The 15,769-nt window shown below is 34.8% G+C and overlaps 1 protein-coding gene across 7 annotated transcripts in view; it reads right to left on the reverse strand.

The window, feature by feature from the left end:
• Positions 1-15,769, reverse strand: part of EML4 (EMAP like 4) — a 159,625-nt gene that overhangs the window by 82,576 nt on the left and 61,280 nt on the right. For all 7 annotated transcript variants that reach the window (XM_036873504.1, XM_036873505.1, XM_036873501.1 and 4 more), the window contains exon 2: positions 4,916-5,098. In XM_036873504.1, coding sequence (XP_036729399.1) covers positions 4,916-5,098 — 183 coding nt within the window. The remainder of the gene's footprint in view (positions 1-4,915; positions 5,099-15,769) is intronic.

Consider the following 15,769-nt stretch of genomic DNA (forward strand, 5'->3'; position numbering starts at 1 on the left):
AGCAGCTTCCTGGTTTAAAATGACAGTTTCCCACCTTCAGATAATTTGACTCCTGTGCTTTTATACCTCTGTGTACTAACAGCTTGTCTTCACATATTGCCACTGGGTTGTATTCTCAAATTACATTCATTTGGTCACCCCAAGAGGTCTTAATGGGTTTCCCAGGCACCAGCTGTGACATAATTTGTCTTCCTGGCAGTTAAAACTGCCAGAGTGTTCCCTGGGCCTTCCCTTTTGCTCCGAAGTACAGGTAATTTTTTTTCTTTTGGCAAGGATTCAGCTGCAACTGGTGCATATATTATGAACATATGCCGTCAAAAGGAAAGAATTCTCCAACAGAAGAGAAGGTACATGAGAAATTTAAATGACTGGCCACCTTAAAAACTATTGGGAAAACTTTCTACCTAAGTGTCTGACATAATATATTCAAGAAAAAATGGGGTTTAGCTTTTAATACCGCTGGCACACTGGAGAGGACAAACTAAAAGAACAGAACTAAAAATATTGAAATGACTAGTTAGGTGTGTTTCTGATTTTGGCATTTACTGAATGGCAATACTACTATGAAATGACAGAGAATGTCCTTAATCCATTAGCATACACATTTAGTTTTAGCCATACCTGAAGCCAAGTCATGTTTCCATATCACCACCACCTAGCAAAACTATGTAATAGTTGTCTACATCAATAAGGAAGCTGACCTATACTTTTAACCACAGCTTCATAAAAGGTTTCCACCTATTTATCCATGGTAGTTTAGTCTCCCCTCTAAAGAAAAATCCTCTAGAAAGTCTAAATATCTTAAGAAGATGGTAGTGATTACTGTCCTGTCAGTAATTTGTGTGAAAGTGAATACTACAAATTCTAATTTCACAAGGGACTAAAACATTTCCATATAAAATTTTTCTATAGTATCAGAAATGATTTTACTTTTTTTTTAAAAATTGAGGTATAATTGACATATAACATTATATTAATTTACTTTTTAATTGAAGGAGAAAATACAAAATCCCTGCAAAATAATTTCATTGTTTTTTAAAAAATTTTTTCAAAAAAAATTTTTTTCATTTGTTAGAAAATACTTTGCTTAAAGTATTTATTCCAAATATTTATACCATTAATATATTAATCCTGTTTTGTCAAAACTGATGATCTTTTTAAGGTTACATACAAATGACAATAGTGAAGAATCACTTAATATTTCTTTTCCAATTACTTTCTGTAGTATATTATATATAAATTTCAAGATAAAGCTGTTTAGAATTGCAAATAATAAAATTAACAAAACTTTAAATATGTATTTCTCTTGATGTGTTAATATCAATATTAGAGAACATAACTGGTCGGGCAAGTTTTTTCACTAATGGGAAATACAGTGGTTAATCCTTAATGAATTATGCTCATTTCTTAAATAATATTTCCCCAAATTATTATATAATCAATCTTCTCCCCAGCAATCCATTTTATATCCAGCAATTCAAAGCCTGTGTCTAAGGTAACAAAGTAACTTAAAGAATATTCACTAGTGGACTCCACTTCAAAATGTGAACCACATCAGCATATTATAAGAACGGCAGTCGAAGTAAACTTATGATGTAGAATTAATGGAAAGGAACTTAGTATCTCTCTAATTAATAAAGTTATTTATAAGAAGTAAGAGCCGGTACTATGTGGAAAGAAAAAGTTCCAATGTAGAAGCTGCAGGTGGCTCCAGAACTGGATAAATCTCCACTAAAGAGCCTGTAACAAAACTGATTCTAAATTCACTTTACAGACAAAGGAATTATAAAGGACAACTTACAGAAAGTATGTTCCCAGGGGATAGGAACTCCAGCTATTTAAACTGTATTTGTATTTCATGAAACTGAAACAGGTAGGTGCTAAGGAACTGATGTGTCATACAAAATATCGTCTTATGCCAAATTAAAAAAAGAGCAGTCTTTAAATTTCTCTATAAATATTTCTTTACTGAAATACCTTAGTAAATAAACAATGAGAGAAAACGTTTAATTTTTTCTCAACACAAGATTATAATGTACTATTGTTTTAGCGTAATAAAATTTTTTAAAAATTGTAGGTCAATACAAATTATTTAAAATAAGCTTTTAAAATGAGATAACCAAATACTATGTCATTTTGTCTTATAGGATTTAAAAATACTTTAATAGATCCAGAAGCTGAGGGTACACATATTAATTATAGAAGAGAAACCTGTTCTTCTCTCTTTATGCACAGTTTACCTTCCCTGTAAAGCCCTTATACATTAATACTCTAACAACTCTAGAATCCTCTTAGAAAAATCAATTTATAACCAAATAAGTTTTTTTTTCCTGGCTTGATCTTGGCAATCCTCAAAGTTGGTTCTCAAAAAATTAAAAACCCACTTATACCATTATTAACCCAAGTGGTTTCAATCAAGTCTTTCGCCAAACTCTCAGGTCCCTTACTTATCCCATGCCACTGACACATTTATCTTACTAACCAGTAATGGAAAAGAACCATCCTGCTATCTAACTCTCCACTATTAACACAAAGGCCTGGAGTGCTGGAGGGTGGGAGGTATGAGAATGGGAATCAGAAAACCAGGCAGAATGAATGCCCCTCCCTCAAAGTTTCACACCTCGGTAGCTGGTACCCTCAGGGTCCCTGAGCATTTCTTTCATGTCTGTGGCCTTCCATTCTCTGCTCTCTAACCATTCCAAATGTCAACTCCCTTTTTTTTTTTCACCAGCCAGGAACTGCCTTACTTTCCTAAAGGGCATAACTATCTCCTGAGGAGAAAGTGATAAGGAATGAAACTTCCAGCCCTGACAACTGTGAATATATATCAACCTCCACTTAGTTTTTTTTATCTCTTTCCATTCTATTGGAATGGAATCTCAATATTCGGAAGTAGTCTTTTTTCCATCTAAGACTAATAGTTTTTAACTTGCTCTAACATCCCTTCTCAAACTCTCAGGAAACTTGCCTCAATTACCACTACCCCTCCCCCACCAACATCACCTTCCTTTCTGCTGCCTTTTTGTCCTCAATGTATTTTTCTGCTCCAGTCTATAACGTCTTAAAAAATAAAAATAATTAAAACTGGTCTTCGATTTAGCATCCTCTTTTACTACCCCTTCCCCTCTCAGGTTAATTTTCTGAAAAAAGTGGCTGGCTACAGTTGCTGCTCTTAATTCCAGAGTTCTCCTCAATTCCTGCTTCTCAAAATACTGCAATTAGATTTGTAATCCTATCAGTCCACTAAAATTCCTTTTGGAGAGGTTTCTAATATTCTCACAAATGTCAAATCCAATGGTCACCTCTCAGTCTTTGTTTTACTTGACGTCTTTGTAGCAGCCGGCAACATGAATCACTCTTTCTTTGCTATGCTGAAATACTGGAGCTCCTGAAAGAACTATCCTGAGCCACTTTCTTGTTTTACATCCTCCTTCTATGGCTTCAACTATCATCCATAAGCTGAACATTCCCAAATTTTTATTCCTAACCAAGACTAGCCTGAGCACTAGACCTATAATTCAGCTATCAATATGTATCTATCTATACACCATACGTACCTCAAACTCAACATTCGGAAACTGAATTCATAATCTTTCTTCCACATCTGCTCCTCATATTCTGGTTAACTATCTAATCTCTAGCTAAAACCTAGGAGTTATGTAAGACTCCTCCCTAGGTTAATCATCTGCGTTGACATATTACAGTAGAGAGGTTAAGCTGATGAATCTTTTCCTTTTCCCACTGCCAAATGGGGATAATCATGCCTATGTCCATCTACTTTACCAAGAAACCAGTGAGATATACGAAATGATATGTTTGACTGTTTGATTAATGTGAAAGAATTTAAGATTCCTTCTGGGTAGTTGGAAGAAGAGAAAGGCTACATGACATCTGAGTAACAAAGGTCCTGATAACAGTTTATTTCAGTCTGAAAATCCCCAATGTCTAGAAGTTAAAATTTCCATTGAACTGGGGTTGGCAGTAAGTTTCAGAGTTTAAATTAAATTCTTCATGATTCTGCTGACTAATGACCACAGAAGGCTTAGAATGAAGCTATATGAACTATAATGCTTTAAATCCTTTCTGTAATGATTAAGAGAGTTCATTTAAAAAGTATGAGTGCCCACCTGCTATGTTCAACATACAATGTGAAGTCTATGGGAGACACAAAAAGATGATTCAGTTCCTGCCCTCAGTAAATTTTTTTTCTAATTTTATTTTATTTTATACAGCAGGTTCTCTTTTTCTTTTTAATTAATCAATTTATTTTTTGGCTGTGTTGGGTCTTTGTTGCAGTGCACGGGCTTCTCATTGTGGTGGCTTCTCTTGTTGAGGAGCATGGGCTCTAGGTGCACGAGCTTCAGTAGTTGTGGCTCACAGGCTCTAGAGCACACAGGCTCAGTAGCTGTGGCGCACGGGCTTAGTTGCTCTGCGGCATGTGGGATCTTCCCAAACCAGGGCTCTAACCTGTGTCCCCTGCATTGGCAGGCGGATTCTTAACCACGGCGCCACCAGGGAAGTCCAGCAGGTTCTTATTAGTTATCAATTTTATACATATTAGTGTATATATGTCAATCCAAATCTCCCAGTTCATCCCACCCCCTCTGCACTCAGTAAGTTTGTTAATGTAGTTGAAAGATACTAAATTCACAAACACTATGACATAAAAGCCAGTAAGTACAATCAGTGGCATTACCCCAAAATTCCCAATTTAAAATAATAAACTTGCAGAATTTCTTAGGAATAAAGAAAAAGGAAATGGAAAATAAACTATAGTCATAAGTAATCCAAAAGAGAAACTATAGTTTTATATTCCCAATCTTAATGTCACTGAAAAAATACACGTTTAATATATTATTTCAAAGAAAATGTTGCAAAAAGCAAAACTCTTCCTACTTACAACACACTTAATTACCTTTACTTGGGACTGATTTTTTCACTGAGGCTACATGATCTTCAGAGATTGTAAGACGCCTCAAAACATCAGCCAAAGCTGCCTTTAGCACAGTGATTTCATCTTCTTGTTGCTGAACTCGTAACTCAAGGGCTGAGAGGCGATCTTGCACATCAGAAGTACTTGCAGCAGAAATACTATCATCTATAAAGAAAAGAAAATGTGGAATATTTTTAAGGTAAACTTAAGAAAGAATCTAATGACATGTAAGAAAAACTATACCAGATAAGTCTTTTAAAAGATGAGAAAAATTGAAAAAAAAATTTTTTTCCACAGATTAATTTCTGTAAAGATTTTCATAGCTACTTGAACTAATTTAAAATAGTAAAAGTTAATACAGCTGACATATAATTAAAATTTTGAAAATTTTCCCGTGGTCAAATTTTCCATATATTATACCATCACCTTAATAGTTTTTTCACCAAAATGTTCCCTAAATATATCACTCTGTAGACATTTGGAAACTTGCAAGACTGTAAACTATTCAAAGCATCCTTCTTACTTATTATATAATTATCATAATTATTTATGAAAATAAGGAGTACAAATCACTTCAATTTTGCTTTATGTATCAGATTCAGCATCAATGATCAGAAAGCATTCTTTACTTCTATCTTTATTATTACACTCCCAATCTCCCCCCCGCAAATATGGCTACATAATTAGTAAAAGACTTGTTGCTGCTCCTTCTCTCTCCCCAATGCCTCAACCTCTCTTAAAAAAAAAAAAAAAAGTGGTTTCTATACAGCACATAGCTAATATCTGCCTTAGGTATGTAACAAGAACAACAACAAAAAATAAAGTTTGGCTGTACCATAGCAATTACAAACTACTTCCAAAGCTACGTAACTTGAGAGTACACTACTTTGTTGGATCAATCTGAATCCAAATGTTTATAAAAGATCAATTGCTATTGGCTAATTCACTATAAGCAGGAAAATTCAGGGGGGAAATTAGGTTCTCACAGAAGAATGGTTTGACCTGAGTGAGATACACTGACTGGGTCAGTCATTCACACACTAAGCCATGGTGTGCCATTTTTCTCATACTGAGATAATGTGCCAGACATCTTAAGTAGACAATTTAACTCAAAGTTTGAGTTAATAATAACAACAACAAAACCCTCAGCATTTTAAAACCAAAGTTATCACCCTTTATTATGGAGCAGTAAACATATTCATATTTAAGACCTTATATGCCTACAGACAGCTCAGGCATACATATGTACTCTCCTCTGTCTTTAGAGGTATTTCAATGACAATCTTTGGAGAAGTACTGGAATGGAAGGAAAAGTTGGGTTTTATCTTCAATTTAGACTTCAAATTCTAGTACCATAGTCAATCAGTTGTGTAATCTTAGGAAAGTTATTTTACCTCTTTGAACCTCAGTTTCTTCGTCTTTAAATATTGTTATGAGGAAGGTACCCAGGACATGTTTGACATTCAATAAATGTTTAACATACAACAGCAAAGTACAAAAGGTATCATTTGAGAGCTTTGGGCCCATGTATTACATAAAAGGCAGATATGTCAAACTTCGAGATGCTTAAGAAAAGGACTAATAAGAACAATTCAGCTTCTTGTTTTAGAAATTTTTATATTTGAGGTCTTTTTCATTTCCAGAGTGTTCTAGCTGAATTCTAGCTGATCCATACTCTGTATGTGTGTTACACTATGGTTACTATTATATTTGTCTGCCCAGAATACTTTCCTATTTTCCTTCTTCTGGTAGGAGAACACCAGCTGTTTTGTGGAACTCCACCAGTTTTTGAGGTTCCATTAGGGCTGTCAATCTATGATGCCTCATTCTCCTCTCTACCACCCTGCACTATTAATAGGTTGAAGCATACGAAGTGACCTTTTTAGTTGGTAAAAATAGGACTATTGGTAATTTCATATGGTTCAACCTAATACTAGCATAAAATGGTTGTGCGATATGGGTTAGGCCAAATGGAGTCCTCCCAAATTTCAGAGAGAGAGAGAGAGAGAGAGAGAGAGAGAGAGGGGTGTAGCCCATCCTTCTTGGTTTATCAACTATAAGGACACATAGACCTAGGGCTGTCAGTGATAAAGAGTCTTGTCTGCCCTGAGTTCCAGTTCTAGTCTCTGAAGCCCTGGACCTTCAATTCTGAGAGCTACTCTAATATTTCTTTTAGCTAATTATGTAACCTAATAAACTCTCTTTTTACAAGCCATCACTTGTAAGCCAAAGGTCCTGATTAAGTCAGTAAATTATAGATATGCCTTTCTAAATTGTTCTTAATTTATGAAAGATGGGTTATATATCTAAATTATAATCACAGGTAAAATATTTATGTGATTTTTATAAACACATGATCTCCTTAATTCTTTTGAGAAAGCAGCCAAGGCTAGTGGAAAGATTATCAGACTATAATGCCAAGGGTATAGTCCTGGGTTTTAGTACCAGCACGGTAACTAGCTTTTACTTTTGGTAAGTCACTTAACTTTTACAGACACTGATTTTTTTTAAAAATGACTAAGGTTTTTATTTTGTGAAACTTGGGACAGTCACATGAAAGGTGGTTCAGCTTGTAAAAATCCTACCACGACCTGCTAGATACTGTGATAAGATACAAGGACAATTTTTCAAAGGACATAACAAGCAAAAAGTTAACTATTAACAATGTCCTGCATTTATATAGTACCTTTCCTGTTTATTACCTCATCCCTCTCCTCGGTCTATCTGTATTTTGTATTTGAGGAAACAGCTTGAGAAGTTAAATAGCTTGCTCAAGGTCACCAAACTAGTCTTGATATCTGAAACTCAAACAGAGGACTCGACTCACAGTTTAAGTGCCCTTTACTCTATTTCATGCTGCATCTTAACAATAATCACAGGAGGACCGAACAAATATATTCTTTCACAAAGCCAGACAGGGTTTAAACTATGAAGTGATATAATCAGATTTCTGTTTTAAAAAGGTTATTTTGGTTTCTGTGAGAGAATGGATTGGAACAGAATAAGAGTAAATGTAAGGAGAGCAGGCAGGAGGCTAACGCAGTAACCCGTGTGAAAGGTGAAGGTGGCCTAGGCTAGGAGTAAGGTGTTCATGTGTCTCGATTTGTCCAGGACAAACATGTCTGCTATCTCAGTAAAAATATTATCATAACGTTCCTTCTTTCTCTCTAAAGTTTCTCAGTTTGAATGATCAATTACAGGGTCACTCAAGCTAAGGCAACAGCAACAACAGAGATGCAAAGTGGCATAGTAGTTGATTATAGTCCTGAAACCCTATAACATCTTCCTAATATCTTAGCCCTTCACCTTTTCAGAGGCAAGTAGAACTGTGCATAAATTCTGGTGTTACACTGCCTGAATAAATCTGTTTGCTACTTACCAGCTCTGTGACTGGTTTCCTCATGTAATTTTTTCATGCTAATTAGTACTTATCTCAGGTTTGAGATTATTAGGTGAAATAGTGCACAGCACTGCCATACAGTGAGGGTTCAGTAAGTTACTATTTTGTATAGTGGTGTTCTTTACTACACTGTTTATTATTATTATTATTTAATATAAATTTATTTATTTATTTTTGGCTGTGTTGGGTCTTCGTTTCTGTGCGAGGGCTTTCTCTAGTTGTGGCAAGTGGGGGCCAGTCTTCATCGCGGTGCGTGGGCCTCTCACTTTCGCGGCCTCTCTTATTGCGGAGCACAGGCTCCAGACGCATAGGTTCAGTAGTTGTGGCTCACAGGCCTAGTTGCTCCGCGGCATGTGGGATCTTCCCAGACCAGGGCTCGAACCCATGTCCCCTGCATTAGCAGGCAGATTCTCAACCACTGCGCCACCAGGGAAGCCCAACACTGTTTATTATTGCTACAAAATTGGAAATGACCTAAAGTCCCTGGATGGAGTTAATAAGCTATATGTTCACACCACAGAAAGCCATGCAATTAAAAACAATAAGATAAGTATATAAACCAGAAATTTGAAAGATCTATAAGACAACTCAAGTGGAGTAAATAAGCAAATTGGGGAACAACATGTACTAAATAATTTATTGAAACACACACACACCGAAACATACTTCCAAAAAATAAACAAAAAACTTCATATTTATATATGTATATAATGTACACATAGAAAAAAGTCTAGAAGCATACACATCAAACTGGTAATTGGGTTACTTTTGACTCGGAGAGTGAGATTAGAAGGGTAAGGGTAAAGGGAAATTTTTGCTTTTTAGTGTAAGCATTTCTATATTATTTGAATTTCACAAAAATGTATCATATGTTACTTTTCATATGTTATTTAAACTTATATTTAACAAAAAAAAAAAAAAAACATATTTAAGCTAATATACAGTGCTTCTGAAGCTTAATTTCTTAAAGCAAGTTTCCTTCAGACACAGTATTCCAATTTCATAAAGGAACATATCAGAGCATAAGGCAATTAACTTAAATTTGTACTCATTGATTATAAAAGCTAGAACAGAGACTATCTTAAAGATCAACAGCACCTACTGTCATTTTATAGATAAGTAAACTAAGACTGTGAAATTAGGTGAGTTACTCTTGGGCACACAGCAAACTGGAGTTAGAGCTCCTTCCTCAGATGACTCGATAGAACCCATCGCTCTTGCTCTTTCCATTTTCAAAACTTTGTTCTTATTTTTTTCTCTCCCAATCTATGATGTACCACACGTGCACTCACAATAAACATTTTAAGAATACATATGTTCAGTAAATATATCTATTTTCTGGGGGCTTAATTCCACTCCCCTTTCTTAACGCAAGTACACTGATTCCTTTTCCTTATACTGTGGTAGTCTCTTATTTCCTTGCTCCCGCTCAAAATAGTTTCTAGCCTTGAGGGTTAAAATATGAACTACAAATAAATTCCCAAGGGTTCTTAAACTCACTAAGGGGGGGAAATAAAAAGAGAAAGAAAGAGAGAAAAGAGAAAGAAGGTCCATAAACCTCTTTTCCATCAGTCTAATCTATTTATTGGCGTAAGTAAGGTCTCTTTTATTAGAGATGCAAGCAAAAAAAAAAAAGTAACTAGTAAACTTTAATATCCAATATGACAGTTTTAAAACTACAACGGTAGCCACTCATGCTTTTACTACAGTGAATCATAGTTAATTTGTCTTCTAAACTGTCAAGAAATACATGTTACCTTTGCAGAGGTATTCTAAATATCTAAAAGTTGGCAACCCAGCATCACATCAGAACGAGGCATGCCTATACATTCTAGCACCTTTTCAATGTCAATGGTTTTATGTAAATCTTTCTAAAATGGATCACTTATTTTCCTGTCTTCTTAACAAGGGCATATAATTATAACGTAGCAACTTCTAGATGACTCAGTCTTCACTGAAAATATTAATTACTCTGTGCTGCAAGCACTGTGATAAAATGACACCCTGGAGGCTATTATATTTCTAATTAAATAATTTAAAGTACATTTTCAAACCTGTAGTCTTTCTTCATACCTTTTCTGCTTCTTTCTTTGCAGTTAGTATTAACTATGCCAGTCTATAGCAATACTCCTTTCCAATCTAATTTCCTACATTATGGGATATTGGATAACCAAGCCTTTTGAACTGTTTATAAGAAGAAAAAATAATCTCTGAAATTAGGACCTCTTCTATTTAAAAAAATTATATTATGTATGTATATTATATGCACATACATTATATATATGATGTATACAATTTAAACACAGAGGAAAAAAATGGACACAGCCTCAGGCCTAATATTCGTGTCACTGGAGTCCCAGAGGAAGAGGAGAAAAAGATTCTAGATGAAAAAAGTATGTGAAGAAATAATGGCGGAACTTCCCAAGTTAAATTAAAATTCACAAATTCATTAAAATTCAGTATATTGAAGTCCCTATCTCCACCACACATGAAAATCAAATCCAAGCAGATTAAAGAATTAAGGGCAAAATTATAAAACCTTTAGAAAAATAATATAGAATATTTTCATATCCTGCAAGTAGAGAGGAGGTTCCTAAACAGGATACAAAAAGCACGATCCATAAAAGTAAATATTGAAACTACATTAGAATTCAGAATACATGTCCACTAAAAGACACAAGCAAGAGAAAAAGCAATTCACAAACGAGGAATAGTTCTAACACAAGCGATAAAGGATTAGGATCCTGAATACAGAATTCCTACAAATCAATCAGAAAGACAATCCGACAGAAAAATTGACAAAAGCCTTGACTAAACACCTCATGGAAAAGAAAACATAAATGGCCAATGAACATATGAAATGAGGCTCAAGCACCTCATTAATAATCTTGAAAAGGAAAATTAAATTAAAACCATATGAAACACTATTTTATGCTCACCAAACCGGCAAAAAATTTTAAGCGTGACAATATCAAGTATTCCCTAGGATATAGAGTAATGTGAATTCTCATACATTACTGGTAGGCGGTAAACTGTTTCAAGACTTTGAGATTAAAAAACAAAAACAAAAATAACACCAACTTTGGCATCATCTGGTAAAACTGAAGATGCATACATCCTATGACCCAGCAATTCCACTCCTGGGTGTATAGACCCTGACCTACAGCAGGGTTGGCAATCTTTTTCTGTGAGGGCCAGACAGTAAATATTTTAGGCTCTGCAGACCACATCATCTCTGTAGCAACTACTCAAATCTGCCTTTGTAACACAAAAACAGCTATAAATACGTAAATGATTGTGTGGCTATGTTCCAATAAAACTTTTTTTATAAAACAGGTGGCCTGCCAGGCATAGTTTCCCAACCTCTGCTCTTGCATACATACACCAAGAGAAATGTTCAATAATGTTCACAACAGCAAAGTTCACAATAGAAACAAACTGGAAACAACTTAAATGTCCATTAACTATAAAATGTGTAAATAAATTGTGATATAAACATTCAAAAGAATACTACAAAGTGGTAAAAATAAACTATGGCTACATGAAACATCATGTGTAAATCTCAAGAATATAATAATGAGTGTAAAAAGCAAGTCGGACTTTACATAAAGTTCAAAAAATATAAAAGTAAATAATATATTGCTTAGAACAAAACCACAGAGCAAGGGAATGATATATACAAAATTTATGACAATAATAGTTACTTCTAATGGTGTAGGGCAGGGGATAGTATAGGGAGGCGTCCACAGGTAATAGAACATCTATGTCATAAAGACAATTAAACATATATTGTATTATACTTTTTTGAGGTGGAAGTTAGTGATTTTTCTCTTCTGAGAGAGGATGGGGAACGTGGATGACTAGACTATATAACTATTCACTTTTTTTTTTTTAAGAACAATGAAACCATTTTTGCAAATTAAATCCCAAAACAGATAAAACAGATAGAGTTGTACTTCCAAAGAACCCTGAGGTTCTGTGTCATGAAAACAACTAAACCAGGTGGTTTTTATGACTGCTTTGAGGGCTAATGGAATGACCATAAGATTAGTTGTTACCTATGAACCTTTGGGGAAAAAAAAGTCCATCTCAAAAAGGTATATGATATGAGATATAATACCATCCAAAGAACAAATATTTAAAAAAAATTTAAAACAGTCTCTGATCTCCCCTTCCTAAAGCACTTATGTTAAGACACTGGGCAGGCCTTAATGGGTAGAATGGTAGTGGCGAGGATTAGAAGAGCTAATATGGGTGAAGAACCATGAGAAACCAGTAACAACACCATGCATTGTTTACAGTTAAAAAAAGTGAAGGCACTAACCTAAAGGACTATCAATGGGGAACTGATTAAATAAATAGTTGTATTACGGTACACTACGGAGCTCTTAAAAAGGATGGTATATATTTAAAATCATAAACAAGAAAGTTTACTAGGAGTAACAACATACTATAAAGAAAAAAACTGCAGGCAACATTTATAGTGTAGTTGTATCTGTGTAGAACTGTATATCCACAGGCATACATACACCGACAGACGTATAGAGAGACTGGAGGTATGTCTCTGGCAAGTGGGATTTCGGAGGTTTTTGCTTACTTATACTCTTTTATTTTAGATGAATTTTCTACAAAAAAAGAAAAATTCTTTGTAGACAAAACTTAAACTATTGGGGCTTCCCTGGTGGTGCAGTGGTTAAGAATCTGCCTGTCAATGCAGGGGACACGGGTTCGAGCCCTTGTCCAGGAACAGCCCACCTGCCGCGGAGCAACTAAGCCCATGCACCACAATTACTAAGCCTGTGCTCTAGAGTCCGTGAGCCACAACTACTGAGCCCAAGTGCCACAACTACTGAAGCCCGCACGCCTAGAGCCCGTGCTCTGCAACAAGAGAAGCCACCCAATGAGAAGCCCGCACACCGCAAGGAAGAGTAGCCCCCGCCTGCTGCAAATAGAGAAAAGCCTGCATGCAGCAACAAAGACCCAAGACAGCCAAAAATAAAAATAAATAAATAAATAACAAAAAAAAAAAACTTAAACTATTTTCTCAGTAAAGAAAAGCAAAGCTAATTCAGGCTGTGATGTAAACCTACTTAGTAATGCACCCAAATTTTCAATACAAGTTTGGTTAATGTGTAGATTTTTATGCATAGTGAATGAAAACATTTCTGTAAAAGTATACATCTCATAATGTTTGAAAGAAATATTCTCAGGCTAATAAGAGACACAAAAATCAAAACAATACATCCAAAGGAAAACTGGGTCTTTAAACATCATTTCTTCAAAAGAACAAAACAAAATCACAACTGATTTGTCACATTAGTAAATTCCCATCAGAAAGCATTTAGCAACTTAAATGGTTTTTTCTTTGTTTTAAAATGGAATTAGTTGTCTTCAAATATTGTCGCATCAAGACAAATATTTAAGTATTATATCAAAAAGTTATGCACTATGTATTCTACAACAGCTAAAATTTACTTTTGGAAATAAACATAAGAAAATATATTCATAAAAACAGCTCATAAAAAGATATATTTATGCAGGAATTAATGTTTCCTATTTATCTTAATATTCTACTTCTAAAAGTCAAAGCTTTCTCTCAAAGAAGTTTTAATTAAATAAGGCATTTTAACTGTTAAAGCTTGGATATTTTATTTCTCTAATAAATGACAATATTAATTACCTCCACCTAGCGATATTATATGAAAATAACACTATCTGTCTTCAATTGAATAACACAAACAATGTTGACTTATATTTTCTACTTTTAAAAACTTAAGTTTGTCTTTCCTTGTAAGATATTCTTACTAAAATTTCCCCTGCTGGCATAAATTATATAAGAAATTGTGTTAAATAAAATATAAAACCACTTTTGCTACAGCACTCCGGACATGAAGGCTAGTCCCAGGGAAGGACTTTACTTTGTTCTATCGCTAGGATTCATGCACAATTAAGACTTTTTTCAAAGTCTCACTTAACACAGAATTAAAAACAGATAATCAGATAATTCTGCTTTTGATGTTTTTTGGTTAGACTTCACAGAAGCAGAAGTCAAGCTTAATTACACAATTCTGATTTCTTATTGAGAGGCGCTTTTATTTTTTTATTTTTTTACTATTTTCCACTAAAAGCTGTTTTAATTTTTTCCCTCACAAATAATATAATGACCATCTTTTGGGGGGGCGGGGCACAGGGAAAGAACAAGTTGAACAAAGCCCATCCTGCCCTTACAACAGGAATATATTTGCTTATAAAGGGGGTACAGTCTTAAGTACTTTATAAAAGTAGGTAGGCAAATATTTATGCCATTACTGACACATATTTAAAGGAAGGAGGAGGGGAGGGACGGAAGAGACCTAGATGCATTCCCACATCCTCAGATTTCTTTTGTCACGAGTAGTAAAGTTTGTGACACAAGTCTCAATTCCGAGGAAAGGAAAGATACGTTACCAGTGCAGAAGCTCCTAAGTGTAGAGGAAGCACACACTGAAGCGAGACCAGGCAAGCGGTCTTCCATTCTTGCCACCTACGTTACAAGCAGTATAAACCAGTTCTGTCTACGTTTCCTGCTGCCTTCCCAGATAGTTCCAGAGCAAATCCCAGCTCTCTAAATCTCACGACATACTTTACATTCTGAGGAAATCCTCCCGATCCAGATGGCCTACCACCAAGCACTTCTATGTTGGCACAAATAAAAACTTCTTAAGATAGTTCTCCTGCCCCTTTGCTCTCTGATCTAAAGAAAAGTTTTCTACTTATTTATAAAGAGAGACAAAGAAACTGAAGGAGAGAGAGCAAACAGAGCACGCAGGCAAAAGGAGGGTAAAGATACAGAAAAAAAAAACTTGGGCTGCTTTGGGGAGTGGCTAAATTCCAGGCACAGGCAGAAACACATTTTTAATGCACCACATGAATATTCACTACAATTATTTGGTTGTCCTCAGGCACTATTTTTCTGATCTTCTTTCAATTGGTTAAGAGTAAGGTACAACTGCTTCAAATACAAAACCCAGTTCTGCCTTCTGAAACTAAAACATAAAACATATTAAATAGTTTCTATAAGTAACAGAGTTAAAGCCCCCCAAATGAGTATTTTTCTCTACTAGGAAATTAAATAAACAATGTGTGTGCAAAGTGGCAAGTCACATTTCCTTTTTCCTTTTGCTTTTGTTTAAAATAAAATGAAATCCACATGAACTGTAAAGAAACTAAAAGAATGATCACTTTTCATTAATTTTTAAAACCTAAGTGTAACATGGCTGATTTATTACAACCATTTCACTAGAGTAAGATAATGAATACAATTAACAATGAGAATAGTCCCTTTTCTTAATTCACTAATTTTCCAAATTATTTTAAAATAATACAACTGCATTAGTAGTAACCTATAATGATTTACATCTGGTCAGATATTCTGATTTCAAACCACATATGCTTAC

The sequence above is a fragment of the Balaenoptera musculus genome, chromosome 13 (genome assembly GCF_009873245.2).
Source record: "Balaenoptera musculus isolate JJ_BM4_2016_0621 chromosome 13, mBalMus1.pri.v3, whole genome shotgun sequence".
Taxonomy (NCBI): Eukaryota; Metazoa; Chordata; class Mammalia; order Artiodactyla; family Balaenopteridae; genus Balaenoptera; species Balaenoptera musculus.